We start from the raw sequence: 18072 nt of genomic DNA, 5'->3' as shown, positions 1-18072 counted from the left end.
TATTACCAGAATGGATGTGTGAATAAAAGTATTTTAATTAAACTTTGCAGTGGGACTCCTTTATACAGTTGTGACTTGGTTTGTATTTATTGACACTTAATAGGATTCTAAAATGTTCCAAAGACCCGGAAGAAAAAAAAGCAGAAAAATAGCCCTGCTCTTTTGGCAGAAATAACAATTTTTCTAATCAAAGAACGCAAGCATGGAAAATTACATCGGGAAAATATATTATTCTGCAAAACCATCCTCTTAAATATGGGAAAAAAAGATTTAAGGCAAAGAAAAATGTATTTATTTATTATTTATTTATACGGTTTTATATAGTGCGAACATGACCTGTGAAGGTATCGGAGCGCTTTGCAAATGAGCTCCAAGAAACCAAAAAGTTAGGAAAGCAAAGAACAAAATCAAAAGTAGTATCAACTGTGTAAGTTCACGAAGTGTAGAGGTAATGTCTCTAGGATAAGCCGACAAGAAAATAGATATGTTAACACAGTCTAGTGATGAACCTCATGAGTGCAGATCCCAAGTTGAATTGTTCAAACAAGAGCAGGAATTTGTTCATAAGCAGAAGTTACACTGCTGGTTTTTTTTTTTAAGTAGTTGAGGGAATCAGTCTGATTTCAGGGGGCAATTAATTCCAAATTCTCAGAGCACTACCTGAGAAAGCTCTGTTGCTAGTTTTCTTTTTATGGAAATTGTGTGGTTTCAGTAGCAAGGGTTTTAATTTCCTTAAAATGTTCATTTGGTAGTTCGCACCCTTGACTGAGGAACTGTTGTGTTCCTTTCTGTCCAGGTTCTTGTCAACTGTTATTCCCAAAGATCTTATGGAGTCTATAAAGTGTGGTGAGCAGTTGAGAGCAGTAAGATCATTTATCCATAGATCAATTCCGGGTGAGTGATTGGGTGGAACTATTAGGAGGAATTCCGTTTTGATGGCATTGATCAATGTAGTCTTCTTTTTGGCTTCATCAGCAACTAATGAAAATGATCAAAACTGAAGAGCACAAGATCACTTGGAGCGTCTTTCAGATGAGTTGTCAGTTAATATTGACCCCACATACCCACATCAATCTCGGATTGTGATTATAGTGTGCTTAAGCACTGTGGAAGCAGTGCACACAGTGTGTCGGCAAAATTGAGGAGACGTCCCTGAAAACAACTACCAGAATGAAGGCTTACAAGCATACTGTGCCACAACAAACATAAGATGTAAGACCTGAGAGGGGAATACGTAGTAAATGAGCTTGCAGATTTTTTATATAGTTAATACTAATAACACACACTTGGATTTGCATTTAAATGTGAAGATCTGAGACTTTACTGACTGCAGCTGAATGAAGTTCTTCCTGATGATGCTTAACAGCCTTTTCTGCAAGGAATTCAGACAAATGAGAACGTCAGCAACATGAGCTGCGTTTTTTGTTTTAAAAAAGTGCAGAAAGCACCTGCATGAATTTCAGTTTTCCCAGAACCCTCTGACCTGTGGATACACAATACAACCGACTAGGACAGCAAATCAATTTAAATCTAATTTCAGATACAATAAAGTCTTGGCATTACTTTCAGTATGCAGCGACACTAATGAGTCTTATAAACCTTCACAAAACACTAAAACAAAAGCCAGCTTAACAAGAAAAATAACCAACAGAAAACAGTATTTAAGAGAGACTGCACCAAGGATGGCTGATTCCAAAGAGAGTTCTGGCAACACGCTAGCAGCAGTGGTGATTGCACAGCTGCAGGTCAGCTATGCAGAGGCTCTTAAAGAGTTCATGTAATTTATGTGCGCTGTTAGGAATCGGGTCTTTAGTTGGCAGAGGTATGCACCCTTACCAAGTAGGGACCACAATCTTAGTTCGGGTAAGTCACAACACAATACCAAATTATCCCGTGCTCACCCCCTGGTAGCTTGGCACTCAGCATTTGTGCCATAACTCATATAACACAGTAAATACACCACAAATAGACTCAACAGTTTGGAAAACTAGAGAATAGTTATCTGAGACAAGACCAAAATGATCAAAATTCCACAAGTAGAAGTTGAGTTATTGAATGTTGAAAAAATAAATGCAATAAAATGCTCAGAAGCAGATAGCGCTACCAAGGTTACTTCGGGTCACGAGGGATCAATTCAGATCCAAAGTTCAGGGCAACCACAATGGAGCATGGGAAGGCTTCAGGGACCCACTTCGGCCCGCTGAGCACATTTCCTTTGTTTCGGAGCGCACTCTGCGCACTGACGCTTTGCGTCGTTCGCAACAGTTCCAAGAGCTGCCAGCTGTGCAGCGAGGCTTTACAAGGCTTTGCGTTGCTTCACATTGTAGTTGGCAGGAACTCAGCTGAAGAAGCCACTTCTAAAGCCCAGAACTTGGAGGGGGCACCTCAGGGAAGGGTAGAACTCACAGAAGGCAGAGTCCGGCAGCACCAGCAGAACTGCAGGAAGTCTTGTGTGTCCCTTAGACTTCAGACAGAAACAGGAGGCAAGCTAACAAGCCCTTGGAGATCATTTTGGAGGGAAAGGAGAGTCCAGCTCTTCTTCCACCAAAGACAGAGAGCAGCCGGCAGAGGGCAACAAGCAAGAACACAGTCCTTCCATAACAACAGTCCAGTGGAGTCCTTTGCGCAGCACCGGAGTTCTGACAGATTCAATGCAGGTCTAGAAGTGTCCAATTTGATGGGACATGTAAACCATAGTAGTACACGTCCTGCCTTTTACTTACATCGCACCCTGCCCTTTCGGTTATCAAGAGCCTCCCTCAGGGGTCACTTTTATGTAATAAAAGGGGAGTTTAAGGCTTGGCAAGTAGTTTTAAGTGCCAAGTTGAAGTATCAGTAAACTGTACATCCAGAAGCATTGTAGTGGCAGGCCCGAGACATGGTTAAGGGGCTACATATGTGGGCAGCAAAGTCTGTGAATCATGCCTACTAGAAGCATTTAATTTACAGACCCTGGCACATGTAGTGCACTTTAATAGGGATTCTAAGCAAATTAAATATGCCAATTGGGTATGAGCCAATGTTACAGTGTTTAGGGGAGCGAACACAAGCACTTTAGAACTGATTAGCAGCAATAAAGTGTGCAGAGTCCAAAAGGCAGGACAAATTAGTACAAAAAAATGAAGGGAGGCAGGAAAAAAGTTGGGGGGGAAGACCACCCGAAGGCTGTCAGGTCTAACACAAATTAATGTACGGGAACTTTAGGTAAAAAGCATTCAGCAAGTAAAATGCAACTAGGGGTGACTATGCTGGCTCACAAAGGGCATGCGTTCAAAACAATCGGTACCAACAACTGCATAAACCGGATTAAAACTGGGCACATCCTGATCTTGAAGACATAGGTATATGTCCAAATAACAGACATTTGCAATGCAATAGGTCTTGCATTTGCAAAAGTTTAAGCTATTGGCATTGTAAAAGGACAATGCATTTTATTTATCTGTTTTGATAATTAACACAAATAAAAGGCATCTGAATTTACAATGCCAATAGCGTAAACTCTTGTGAATGCAAGATCTATTTCATTTCAAAGAAGAACCGCCATTTTCCCGGGCCGAATGGAAAGTGAAAACACGCATGGCGTGCTGAATGTTGCAGGAAAGAATGTTGTGCCTGCAGTAGGAGAAACTCAAGACATACTGTGTAACAACAAAAGTAAAACGGCCAGTCCTCATGGGAGGTTACTGATGAAGACAAGGCAGTACTACGGAGGGTCTAACAAGCCTATTAACGAATCAGGAGCCAGCGTTTACGAAGGACAAAGACAAAAGCTAATGAAAAATATGGGCGGGGAGCGGGCAGGGTTCAAGTCCATACTCGAATACAGCATGCCTCAGAGCAGCGCATGCGCTGCCCAGGATCGATCTAAAATGTTCTTCATGAACTGCTACTAAAAAAGGGTCACTTAATCAAACTTTTTTATCCGGAAATTTGGTAAAGTGTGTGGCAAGACTTTGGGAGCACGATGCTGTACAGAACAAGATCTTTAGCAGGTATATATCATGGGTGGAGTTTGTGTTGCTTTACAGCAGAGCACGTCATCTTTATTTAAAGAACATCTGTTAAGGGGATGGTCACTAAATGTTTGTGGTTTCAATTGTCATTGTAACTATGGCACTTCAATTGGGAGTTGTAGGTAAACTTTAAAACGCAGCCGTCCCGATGAGGAACACTTTTTTCATATTAGAAAAAAATCTCAAGTAACATTCCATTCACTTTTTCAGACACATTTTCTTCAATATCTGGACTGGCGATCGATCGATGAGTGAGGTTATATCCAATTGTTCTGCAATATCTTCAAAACAATAATGCCACCTCAAGTATTGGCAAATGGTAATTTTGTATTTATCCTAGCACTAGACTGTTGCTGCCTCTCAAGGCAAAAAATAGGGAATACCTAGCCAACGCAGACACCCATGCTGTCCTACTGCTCTTGGTTAGCCATGTAGTTAGAAAGATTTACGGAGCACGACTCTGAATGGCGTATTAATCCTAAAAATAATAATAGACAGACAGGGCACTTCAGAATCATGTATTGTAATAAACATTACCCTTACCAACCCTATGGTGCTCACTGTACTGACCCTGAAAGCATCTACAGACAAGTCGGTGCCAGCAGGATGAGAACAAGTGACCTGCAAGATACAACGCATCTCTGCGGAGGACGCAAACATCACATCACTGAGGGTATAATTAACACATGACCTGACTAAAAAACAGAATGTTACACGTGCATCGGTCAAGGGGGGTAAATCAATGTAACATTTACAGATAATCACATGCAGCCTCAGAGAATAGGACTCGGAAGCGTCACATGAGACCCCTGGTCTCAAGATCTTAACACAGTGTGTGTGCAATGTGTGTGCCACAAGCAACATCTTAAGCTTTCTGAAAGGGCCATGCCCATAAAAACACACTGTATGGAGTATCTTGCTACTATAGTTTGAAACATTTAATTCGATCCAAATTACAACTTCGAGAGTTAAATGTTTCCAATGTACAATATTTCATTTTGGATGTGGTTATGTTGTGCGGTTAGCACACAATCCAGTCATCCTACAAAATAGAGAAAAAATATGCTTGTCACCCCTGCAAGTCCATAATTGCAACAACACTAACTTAGTTTGAGGAAATGTTTGGGCCTTGATTAAGGAGATCCCATGCACACACATGTCATTGGTGTATACACTACGGTACATGCTTAAGCGCTATTAGGATATAATTGGTAAGTGATGTTTTCAAGCAACAGACTTTCATCACACAAAAACTATTCGTTCTTCACTCCTCGGAGAAGTCTCAAGAAGAAAAAAAACACTTATTTGTTGGCCTTGTATCACTCCTAAAAAGTCACAACAACTCAAGAGATTGCTTGAACTTGTTACGGAGGTAAATAGTATTACCTGGAAAGAGATGACGCGCTTTACTCTAGCTGTGTCTGCACAACCCTGCAATCACAAGGAGCAGGGCAAGCCCTTTCACGAGGCTAGGGTTAGGTCATTAGAGCACAGCATCATTCACAGAGCTCTTCACTCCTCTTGTAATTCTCCTCCTTAAATTACCCATGAAGTAATCACATCCAACTCCAATCCCGAGGGCCATCTTTTACCAAGCAGCTTGTTCCTCGCCCTTTGTAGTTTTCTCGGATAATTTGGGCCCTGCAGCACCAACAGGACGCTCTTCAGATCTGCCCCCATTAAACCTCCATTCAAAACCTCCAAATCCTTGTTCAAAAAATCCATGTCTCATGCAAAGTCTTCTGTGCTGCATAAGCTACAGGACATCGAACAAGCACAGGTTGCAAAGCCAGTTGTCCCTCGAGTCAGAAAACATACCGGTTACTACATGACTTAAATACTGCAATCTCCTAACTACCATGTCAGCATAGAGTCTGGGATATGCACAACGGCATTAGTACTCTCTCCATGGGGGATGCACGGTGCTATTTTACCATATGCTGCGGTTCCTATCCAGCACCCTGATGCCAAACTAAATGAAAGAGCTCTGTAATGTTATTAATAGGGATAGGCTATGTGCACTAACTTCAGTGGCCCATTCTTATGATCAATGGATTAATCAGACTACTACTACCAGTTGCAAAGATTAAAGAATCTTTTTATACCAAGAAAAGACACTTTTCACAGGCTTTTGATCGCAGGCGTTGACATACGAGCTTCACAATCCCCTAACACTTGATCAACAGTTCTTTGGTCTGACTTATAGACACTTTTGCACCCCAGAAAACTACCTCAGAGTCTGCCACTGCTCTGAATAGCATTGCTCAGGTGTAATACATACCAGGAGTGCCTCAATAAAGCAATCTGTAAAAGTACAGCACTACTACCAGTCACTTTCTTTCTCAACTCTGGAAAGCCAGTGTCCTCTCAACATATTAAGGGGTTCATCAAAAGAGTCCTTTGCTTCCAGGTCGAGCTCAGCCTATCATCTTCCGAGTTATTTTAGCAAATGTAAGGAGGACAGCTGCACCTCCTTCGGGTAGTGGGCTCAGGAACAAATTTGCCCATCAACCACAAACCATCCAGAACTCGACTTCTACACTCAACACCCTTGGAACACATCACCCATAGTTTACAGCAGGGCTCTCCAACAAGCAGCTCACCAGCACCCTTAAAGTAGTGAAGCCAAAGCATCTCAGAGTCTGTGCATCTTAAAGAAGGCAGCATTGGTAGTTTCAAGACCCTTAAGAGTTGAAGCCAGACAAACCACTGGCAGGGATTCATGATAACCATCATACACACACTATGTTGGCTTATGGGGTCTGCCACATGGCCGTCTTGATCTACTTCAAATCTAACTAACAAGCAGATTGGCCATATACGTCCTGCTCTATAAGTCACAGCACATCTGACACGAGCGACATTAAAGAATAGTAGCAGCAGTAACGAGTGCTGACCCACCAACGTGTGTGACTGCAGGAGCTAGGGTGGAAATGTGTTAGTAGGGAGCATGACCAACTCAAAAACTGAGGAGGTCACAGTATGGATCCAGAGCAGTGAAAATTAAGGGGTGTGTGTATTTGTGGGGGGGTTGTTGTGGGGTTTGTGGTGTGTGCTAGCTGAACGATAATTCAGTTTGAGTTGGGGAGAATGACTGTCGTCGTTATGTCCTTTCTACCACAAGGCATGTGATGATTTGAATGTTACATTATTACTCCGGTGGAGGCATTTAATATTGATAAACATTTTCCTGGTGTTTCTGCAGGCTGTCTCGCCGCGGATGCCTGGGTAGTCACTACTGATAATCCTGCTTAGTGTGCACATAGTGTAACATTAATACATATTATCAGAATTTTACTGAGATAGAATATGCCAGTAGCTCGGAAGAACTTTCCTTGAGCAAAATGGCTCTCACTGCAGAAAAGATTGGAGATCTCTGGTTTACGGGCTACCCACAGGAAAGATGATTCGCTTTAAACATTTACGCTAACATTCCAAAAGTACCAAAGAAAGAAACATACAACACACAATCCAAACCATGCAACAAATAACTGGAGCATATACAGTATCTTTCTAATATCTGGTGCAAGGACACTGGAACAATCTTTCTGTAACTATATACGAACCGCACTTGGCATTTAGGCAGACCACCTAGCACTAAAGCCATCTAGAAAAAAAGTGGCAAACATGAATTCCGTGCCAAAGTACTTATCCGCCTAGATATGAGAAGAAATGGATTTGCCAGTTTAGGAACGTGGGCCTATTCATATTGATGCGGTCAATGCGGAAATTAGTCTAAGACTGCGCACAAGACCAACCAATCGTAGACCGTCTGTATTGCCTGAGAAAGAAGTGCTCTTGAAATTCAACACATCTGGCTGCATTGAGGACATGCAAATACCATATTCTACGGTCAACCTTCTAAGTAAAGTCATCCCAATGGCAAGATTTGTAATGGCATGCACAAACAAATGATGCGTATGGTAAACAGTTCCAAAAGCAATCTATGTGGAAAACACATCACAACAGGACAGAGGGGCCAGGGCTTTTGGCTACCGTTTATTCTTGAGGTGAGTAAACTGGGCTACACCAAAAGTTACTATATGTTCATTGGGAAACCCCGCTCTCCAGCTTTCCCCCAATGACCCTCGATGCAGGAGTAGACAAGCTATCTTAGTTTGAGCAAGGGCGCTATTTGTATTTGCTGAAAGGATTTCCTCAGCTCCGAAGCATGTCTCAGCATCTAATTGCCTGCCCCCAGGTGTCCCTTTCCATCTGCCTCCCGCTGTGAGCACCTCTACAGCGCAAATGACCTATTTATGAAGGCTACGCCTCATTATTCCCTCGCTGTTATCTGGTGAAAGATGGTGCTTGCAACCCGCGCGGGCAGCAGACCTCCACACAGCACGACAGCGTGTGCCTCGCTCTATTCCATAAAGTAAATCCCCCCTTTAGAGCGAGGGGAAATATTTTGGCGACCCTATGCGCACTTCCCGAGAAGGCCGTGCTGGGTGGAGGCAGCTCCCTGCCAGGAATGCGGCGAACCTGGGGTCACGCTGGCAGCCTCCCGAGGAATTCACTGCTGAAGAGCGTGTTCAGTTCTGGCGCAGACTGAGGAAACCGCTGCCGGCGCCTCTGCACGGACGGCCGGTCCTCTAGGCACCACAGTAACAGCAAGTAACTCAATGGCGGTTCTTACCTAGGTCTCCTCGGAGGCTGACAAGTTCCTGCGATAAGGCTCTGCGCTGCTTCAGGGCTTCTTCACGCTGAGAGGGAAAGAAAAGAGAACCTGTGTTACTCCGAGGGCGGGCAGAATCTGGCACCTTCCAACTCACAACTTCCCTCCAATGCGCATCAACAACAGAGGAAGAGCCGGCGGCCAAGAGGGAAGGGAGCGGGGATAACACTTGTTTCCCCTATCATTATAAAAACACAGATGCGCTCTGGCGCGTCGATATGTGAACTTAAGCTTACTGCATCGCAAGCAGACACACAAGAAAGAGGAGCAACGTTGATAATACTTCATCATATACTAGAAACATAAGATACAATTCCGAATAATGAGCACTTAGCCACAGATTTTAAAATGCAGTTAATAATGTATATACCCGCATGTGTGTGTAGCTCCCACACACACATTCGTGTGAATGTATACCCTATATTCACAGACATACTCACGCCAATTTATATACGTATAAAAACACAATACACACATCTATACAAGGCCGCCACCAATGGCGGTCTGTGCGCTGTACGTCAGGGACGTACCTATCAATAATGCAGCGGGCGCAGGGGCGAGGGGACCCAGGGATGTGAAGTGTGGCTGTACATTATTACTACACTGTGGCAAGGGGGTAGTTTGTTTTCTTGCATGAGAGGGTCGATGCCACCCTTACTACGCCCAGGCATTCTGGGCGCTATACAGGAGCCAGCAACATGCATTGTTTGCTCAAGTTCCATCAACATCTCAACAGGTTAACCTAAACGTGCACCCCGCAAATGCAAACCCCGATGCAAGGGCGGGTGTACATGAAGTACAAATGGCAGCAGTACCGCTGTAGAGGATTCCCTCGGACCCCTGAAGAGAATGCTCGGCCCGATGCACCCCATTTGTCGCCTTCATCCTAGCAAGAGAGGCCACCTCTCTGACCTGCGAACTGTCACACACAGAACACAAACAGACAACACAAGAAAGACGCGAGTAAGTCCGCAGCCGAACAGCCGTCCACGCGTCCAGTCAGCAGTGCACACGTCTCAGTATGGTGAGGTGCAGTATCCCGCGCGAGATCCTTCCAGATGCCGAGGCTGAGCAGTCATCTGATCCAACAACATTGCAGCGTGCGCGAAACGGCAGACTCCGGAGCCAGGAGTTGCCTGATGGTAACCATGCACTTAACGGCAGCAAGTGAGCCCTGCACAGCCCACGGAATCCCCCGTTACCTTGGTCGCCGCACACGGGGACTTCAGGCACATCTTGCTGCTGGAGCAGCCCATTTTCAGGCTCCAATGCCCTCTGCGTGACCCCCGGGGCGCACAGGTGGCGGCAGCACCGGGGCCCAGGCTGGCTCTGGCCACATTCACACGAGCGCCTCTGGGAGCCCCATCTCATTCTGTCGGCGCTGCAGGTTACCGTACTCCTTGTAGGGCGAGCCCTCCCCTCCCTCCCTCCCGGCAGAGGCAGGCACTGCAGCTCCTGCTGCTGGCACAGGCAGCCAGTGATTACTTAAAGCCACAGCCCCTCGAGCACGAGCGCCGAGGCAGGCATTAGGCTGATCGATGGCCACTTACTCAAATATCATCTCCACACCGCGGAGAGCCGGCCGCCGCGCATAATGGCGGCTAATTTTAGCCATTTCTCTATGACGCCATTGATCCGATAGCACGTATTTGCACATGGAAAAACAAAGTCACCAAGTTTAGACCAGAGCCTTCGCGCACGTGCGATCCACATAACATACATTCTCAACATTTTCTGTGAAGAAACGGCTACAAAGTTCCCCTGATGTTTACACGAACACATCCCCCGTGTTTTGTTCAGTATGTAAGGAAGGGCTCAACAAGGGGCAGCTGAGAAAAATAACTTATAATGTCCCGCTTCATGCAATCACTCAGGAAAACTGCATTAGAGCTCAACTACACCAGCAACTATGGTAACCCGTGTGCGTGCAGCTAACATCCTGCTGACAGGAGCCCACAGGTGGTTAGCGGCTGAGACAGAACTCCACCTTTAGCCAACGAACATCTCCCTACTCAGGGGCGTAACACAGGTCTCCGCATACCCCGCGGTGCGGGGAGGGGGCCTCCCAGCTGCAGGGGCCCCCCTCAGCACAGCGCTCGGGTCTGAGCGCTCCGGATAAAATCCGGAGCAGGGGCCCCTCTGTGTACATTGCAGGGGGGGGGCCTTACACTTTCGTTACGCCAATGTCCCTACTGTAAAAAAGCTTAACTGACACGATTTCTCCCTGAAGTGGCACAACAGAAGAAATTAACAACATGTGTTCTTATAAGGGAGGGGGGCGCGGCAGACGACAATAAACCTCCTGTACAAAGATTCACTGAGGCAGCCTCCAGCCAGGACCAACATTAGGAAAAGAGGACAGCAAATATTGGCAGGGAAATAAGGGACACTGAATAGGTAAGGGTTCTTGGATGTGCGAAAAAGGTAACTGGGAACTCTTAAAAACAGCATGTTCGAATATTTGTTCGTGCTTAATTTGTAAATAAAAATAAACAATGAATACGTTTCGGAGCCCTTGTCAGGGGGTCTACCTCAGCTTGCACGAGCCATTGCCCTGCCTCCTCTGCCAAGGACAGAATCAGCACAACTTCTAACCATCACACTCCAAGTGTGACAAATAAGACTATTCCAGGGCCCCAAATCTATAAGAATCAGTTGGGCGGCATGTATTGTTATGTTAGGAGTTTTTATAGAGCACGACTTCTGCCCCGGCAAAGAGGCGTCCCAGCGCTGAACAGCAGAGAGGTGACCAAGCTCGGAAAGGGCCCAGGGAGGCCTACGGAATGGGGGGAAGAGAAAAGTTGGGCGGCATGTATTAGTGATGCTTAATCTACATTAAATAAACAGCTACAGTTGCGCTCATCTCTAAAGTATACAGACATCGCCACCATGTGGAAGACTGTCATAAGTGCCACTGTTGACAATTTAGTGCCAGTGCCGAGCACCAGAAACCACCAGGGCAAATTAAGTAATGAGCAAACCTACTTCTCCTCACTGACAAGGGCACACTTAATATACGATGAAACACGCTGGTTTCTTCATCCGGTTTCTTTTTTATTCAAGATTTTTTAAAACTCCAAATGATAAGTTTCAAAGCTTTGTCAGTTCATATTAACAATCATATTCATCGTTCATTTCCAATGAGGTGAAAATAAATTTTCATGACAACCTTAGATGTCCACCCAATGCATTTCGGGTCAAGTAGAAGTCTGACCCTTCTTCAGGGGTCTAAAAGTAAATGAGACAGGACCATTAGCTTCACTCTAGCATACAGTCTAATACATGTCAATTAATCATGAATTTTAAATGCATGTAAACACAGATTAAATTACATTACACATGATCGTTAACTCTTAAGGTCAAAACCACAGAAAAAAGTTTAACCGTTTAAAAATATACTAAAGAATGCCTAGTGGCTGCAAAAGATATTTTTTAAAAAATGAAAGCAAAAACAGACGACATTGGTGGTACAACAACCTACAACTGGTAAGGAAACATCAGTGAAAATGGTAGTGTCAACTATACTCAGCGAGATTATAACTAACAAGGTGTAGAGTAAAGAAACAAAATCTAAAACACTAAAAACAATCACTAAATAAACTTACTCAGGACAAAAAAAGGTCTCTGCAGCTGTTGGAGTTGTTGTACCACCAATGTCGTCTGTTTTTGCTTTCATTTAAAAAAAAATATCTTTTGCAGCCACTAGGCATTCTTTAGAATATTTTTAAACGGTTAAACTTTTTTCTGTGGTTTTGACCTTAAGAGTTAACGATCATGTGTAATGTAATTTAATCTGTGGTTACATGCATTTAAAATTCATGATTAATTGACATGTATTAGACTGTATGCTAGAGTGAAGCTAATGGTCCTGTCTCATTTACTTTTAGACCCCTGAAGAAGGGTCAGACTTCTACTTGACCCGAAATGCATTGGGTGGACATCTAAGGTTGTCATGAAAATTTATTTTCACCTCATTGGAAATGAACGATGAATATGATTGTTAATATGAACTGACAAAGCTTTGAAACTTATCATTTGGAGTTTTAAAAAATCTTGAATAAAAAAGAAAACTGATGAAGAAACCAGCGTGTTTCATCGTATATTAAGTGCGCCCTTGTCAGTGAGAAGATGTTCTTTCTTACAACACATTTGCATTGATAAAGACACGCCGGGACTTCGTGTTTCACAAGGTGCGCCGAAACTACACAGTTAAACCGTCCATATACCTCTGAGTGCACGGGGATCACACAGTTACAAACCTACTTCTCAGCACAATTTATATGCTTGAGCGAATAGAACATGTCCGAGATGTCAGACTGATAATGCAGACTTAAAGGGTGTGGGACTGCATGCCTCTTAAGGAACACTAGAACTCAATGGTGAATAGAACAGCACACAACTGATCGCAGGCTGAAGTCCAGCAGACTGCCTGTTAAATTTAATGACTAACCAACTAACAACCAAAAAACATAAGCACACAAACAGTTTCACAGATCTAGAGTATGTGCTAGCAAGAGAATCATCACTTTGGGATACACAGCGCATAATGGTAATGGTTTAAAACACATGTAATAGACCTACAAAGATGGGGAACAGGAGCGACTGAGCCACTGATTGTGCTATAGAAGCAAAGATGTGGTAGAGAGGAGACTGACACATGGAGCATGAGGAGACTGACACGTGGAGCATGAGGAGACTGACACATGGAGCATGAGGAGACTGACACATGGAGCATGAGGAGACTGACACATGGAGCATGAGGAGACTGACACATGGAGCATGAGGAGACTGACACATGGAGCATGAGGAGACTGACACATGGAGCATGAGGAGACTGACACATGGAGCATGAGGAGACTGACACGTGGAGCATGAGGAGACTGACACGTGGAGCATGAGGAGACTGACACATGGAGCATGAGGAGACTGACACGTGGAGCCTGACACGTGGAGCATGAGGAGACTGACACATGGAGCATGAGGAGACTGACACATGGAGCATGAGGAGACTGACACGTGGAGCATGAGGAGACTGACACGTGGAGCATGAGGAGACTGACACGTGGAGCATGAGGAGACCGACACGTGGAGCATGAGGAGACCGACACGTGGAGCATGAGGAGACTGACACGTGGAGCATGAGGAGACTGACACGTGGAGCATGAGGAGACTGACACGTGGAGCATGAGGAGACTGACACGTGGAGCATGAGGAGACTGACACGTGGAGCATGAGGAGACTGACACGTGGAGCATGAGGAGACTGACACGTGGAGCATGAGGAGACTGACACGTGGAGCATGAGGAGACTGACACGTGGAGCATGAGGAGACTGACACGTGGAGCATGAGGAGACTGACACGTGGAGCATGAGGAGACCGACACGTGGAGCATGAGGAGACTGACACGTGGAGCATGAGGAGACCGACACGTGGAGCATGAGGAGACCGACACGTGGAGCATGAGGAGACCGACACGTGGAGCATGAGGAGACTGACACATGGATCATGAGGAGACTGACACGTGGAGCATGAGGAGACTGACACGTGGAGCATGAGGAGACTGACACGTGGAGCATGCTCCTGCTAGAACTTGTGATGGGCGAGAGAAAACCATGAGAACTTCCAAGCACACACTTGACTGATGAATGACACCGGATGAACCCAGGAACATTGACCCCTGCCCTACAGCAGGCAATACTATAACCATGACCCCTAATGTCTACAAACCAAGAAACTCTTGACTGCCAGACTCACTCACTAGTGGAGTCTAAGATCATTGTCGTTGACATGTTATGAACACTCTACATACTGCTAGACATGGTGCAAATTGCTAAAGTGGCATGACAACACTAATACAATGTGATGTAATAAACTTCAAAACAATGGAGGGGGTACGGTTACCAAAAAGATATGCTCCAGAAGAAAACCAGAAAGCACAGTAAGAAACTTAATTTGGTGCAATGAGCATCAGCGTCATGATATGGGGCAGTGTGGCTCTTGGGGGTATTGTGGCAGGAAGGGTGGAGGCCAGGAGCAGGTTTTTGCATGCAGCAGGAGTTAGTAGTCAAAGACTATCAATAGTTATACTTATTTTTATGAGTTGCTACTGGGTGAATTTAATCTCTGGAAAACGCAAATCGTCCAGAATGTTTGGATTTGTTTTATCTATCTACAGTATATCAATGAGAGATGACCATGATACCCATGACAGCCCACACTCTTGATACTATTTTCACATCAAAATATCTTTTGACCCATGTACTGCTTCCAACCCCGGGGTCGTGGACCGACCATTTCAAAGTGCCTTTTTAGAGAAAGGGATCCATATAACAGTTGTCCTACGGGACTCATTCAGAAGTGGTATCTTCTTCTGTGTCTTAATCCAGGGTTACTCAGACTTATTCATCGGACCAAAATTAATTACACAGAAGATAAAACACAGGACTGGTATAGTTTGCATCTTGTAATATATTGACTCCAATCAAGAGTGACAATCAACAAAATTAGCGATCATACTGCAGGTGATGCAGTACTCCAATGGTGAATATATATCCCAAGAACATAGATAAAAGACACTGCAATTCCCAATGGTTGTATTATAAAATTCATAACAGGGTTTGCATATGTTAGCGTGGAATCCCTTGCAGTTAAATTACATGCAACAACCAAGAGGAAGGTGTGTTGATGTTTCGACCCGTGTGACTAGTAGGGTCTCTTCAAGACCTAGCCATCTGACTTCCAGGCCTATACCTGTCAAATATCTCCGTGCTTCGAGGGCGGAGTCCATTGCTGGGAATCTTCTGGGTGTAACTGCTCTGTGGTTGTTGCATTGTAATGTAGTTATTTATTTATTTATGCAGGGCCTTTTCCCAGAATAGAGAAATCTCCATGCTTGAAAGCGAGTATAAATTATGTCTTTATACGTTGTCTTGGGAGGACATACACAGCTGTCCTAATATTCTGCCCCCTCGTTTATTATGGGTTTTTAATATAGCCAGAGGCATGCACTGGCCCATGAAAGCTTTTACAGTGACAACCATACAGAGGGTACTGGTGCCAGATGTCACCACGTAGGTGCCAGTGTTCTCCATCCGCTCTGCAATAAAGTAAACTGAAGGTGATACGCTGCACTCAAGTCTCACATATCCTGTGGTTAGCAGCTCAGGTGCCCATGTATTTGTGTGCCAAGTGCACCAGGACAATCATACTATGTTTTTTTTTTTTAATGATTTGTTTAGTAGAAAACAATACATCTAGTACATTTAATTCAGTGAGAAGATTAAAAGGTGCTTATTTTCAAGTGCCAGCCACTGTCCTATCAGTGTAGGTTTACAAATGAGCCAAGCGCAGAAGATCACAAGTCTAAAGGCACGGGCTGGCCTAACGAATGCATGGGGAGCCGAGTGAGGCCTTGACTTCAAAGGAACTGTATTGGGGTACACCTCTGCAAGCATGTGTAAGGTGAAATGCCCGGCACGGGACAGGGACATTGTAAACCTGTACCAGTGAAGTTATTCTAAACATGTCTGTTTTAGTCTCCTGGGACCACGAATGCGGTTCCCATTAAAAAACAACAACACAAAAGCAGATTGGTGCGTGCCAGGGCCCGCCTTCCGCATCTGAGGCGGCAGACCCCGCACAGGAGAAGCAGTTATCTCAATGGCTGTTACCGGTCTTCCTGTACGACCCTGGGACGTGGGGAAAACTGGCAGCGGTTTTTATGTATTTTGGGAAGTCAACATGCTGGCGCTGTGCAAAGCGCATAGAATAAAAGTATTCGGAAATGCAGTTGGATAAACGAACTGGTTCGGGGGCAGAGGCCCAGGGGGTATTTCACTGAAGCTTCCTGTATCCGATATCAAATCTGATATTAATGTGATGGGTCGTTTCTGAAGGATACAGTCGATGAAACCATAGGACACGGAAGATGCCGGAAAAATATGTCTGCTGTACAGTAGGCGTCCTGGATTACCTACAAGGCGGATCCTATAAAGCGTCAGGCGTATGCCCGTGAGGGGGCCATGCGCAAAAAACATGTCAAGCGGAGCCTGTGCGATGATGGAAGTAGAACACACCTCCGCCTCTGTGGCATCCACACACGAGACTCCATGACAGCAGACGAGGGCTGGCAGGAGCCTGAGGCGAGGGCTGGCAGGAGCCTGGGGCGAGGGCTGGCAGGAGCCTGGGGCGAGGGCTGGCAGGAGCCTGCAGCAGCGTGGGCAGTGCTTTAAATGGGGGGGAAAAGTGCATGTACTCAATAAATTGAGCTAGGGGCGTAGCTAGTGGGCGGGGCGAATCATGGCGATACACAGACATATCTATTGAGTATTCATTTTGCCCCTGTATTTCCGTTGATAGTAGTTTCAAACTTCCCATATCTGCAGATTAACAGTTTAATATGCTAAAAGAGGGTGGTGTTAAGACGTGCGGGAACAGGCCCTAAATCATGAAGGAAGGGACTTTTCAAAGAATGCAAACCACCAACAGCACTTTTCAGGCTAATATTCAGTGTGCCTCAGAACAGAGACTTTCCAATAGCAGCATTAACAAGCATTTACAATGCAATGGTCTCGGCAATATTATAGGTAGAGCTATTGGTATTGCTCATTATTTTTTTTTCATTATTGTATCCCTAAATAAATGGCATTGTCATTTCTAGTGGCATTAGCTTTTTTTTGCATATGTGATACCTATTGCATTAGCAGAGAGAGAGTGAGGTAGTGAGAGAGAGAGAGAGAGAGTGAGGTATTGAAATAGAGAGTGAGGTAGTGAGAGAGAGTGAGGTAGATAGAGAGTGAGGTAGTGAGATAGAGAGTGAGGTAGCTAGAGAGTGAGGTAGTGAGATAGAGTGAGGTAGATAGAGAGTGAGGTAGTGAGATAGAGAGAGTGAGGTAGTGAAAGAGTGAGGTAGTGAGGGAGAGGGATGTTGTGAGGTAGTGATATATAAGCATAGAGTGATGTTGTGACTGGCCTTTCTTGTGATTGGACTCAATCCTATTTCACGTTGGATATTACATTTTACAACCAACCTATTATTCACTATGAATATATGTCAGCTACTAATTGCTCATCTTATCTTTCAGAATGACTTGAGTGTAGTATGAAGCCCACAGATTTTAATATCAGTTCATGAGTACATCTGGAGCGATGAGGCTCAGCAGACAGGGTGTACTGGCTGCCCGTGCATAATATGCGTACACCTGGATGCTGTGCTTTGTAGCCATTGCTGCAACCCCAGTACGCATACTTTTGAAATGTATTACGTGTACCTTTTCATACTGTACAGTGCGGTCATATCGCTATTTAATAAAAGTGTTCTAGTGAAATAAGGCAACTGTGGTCATATGTAAAACAGAACGATAGATAACACGGGGTTTTGG

The 18072-nt window shown here is 44.7% G+C and overlaps 1 protein-coding gene across 5 annotated transcripts in view; it reads right to left on the bottom strand.

Annotated features, from left to right (window-relative positions):
- Positions 1 to 18072, bottom strand: part of MTUS1 (microtubule associated scaffold protein 1) — a 1021263-nt gene that overhangs the window by 118116 nt on the left and 885075 nt on the right. For all 5 annotated transcript variants that reach the window (XM_085641999.1, XM_085642001.1, XM_085642000.1 and 2 more), the window contains one exon: positions 8653 to 8719. In XM_085641999.1, coding sequence (XP_085498125.1) covers positions 8653 to 8719 — 67 coding nt within the window. The remainder of the gene's footprint in view (positions 1 to 8652; positions 8720 to 18072) is intronic.

This window comes from Triturus cristatus, chromosome 2_2, assembly GCF_964204655.1.
Source record: "Triturus cristatus chromosome 2_2, aTriCri1.1, whole genome shotgun sequence".
Classification (NCBI taxonomy): Eukaryota; Metazoa; Chordata; class Amphibia; order Caudata; family Salamandridae; genus Triturus; species Triturus cristatus.
Note: the sequence above shows the minus strand (reverse complement) of the source record. Positions and strands in the feature narration are given on the sequence as shown.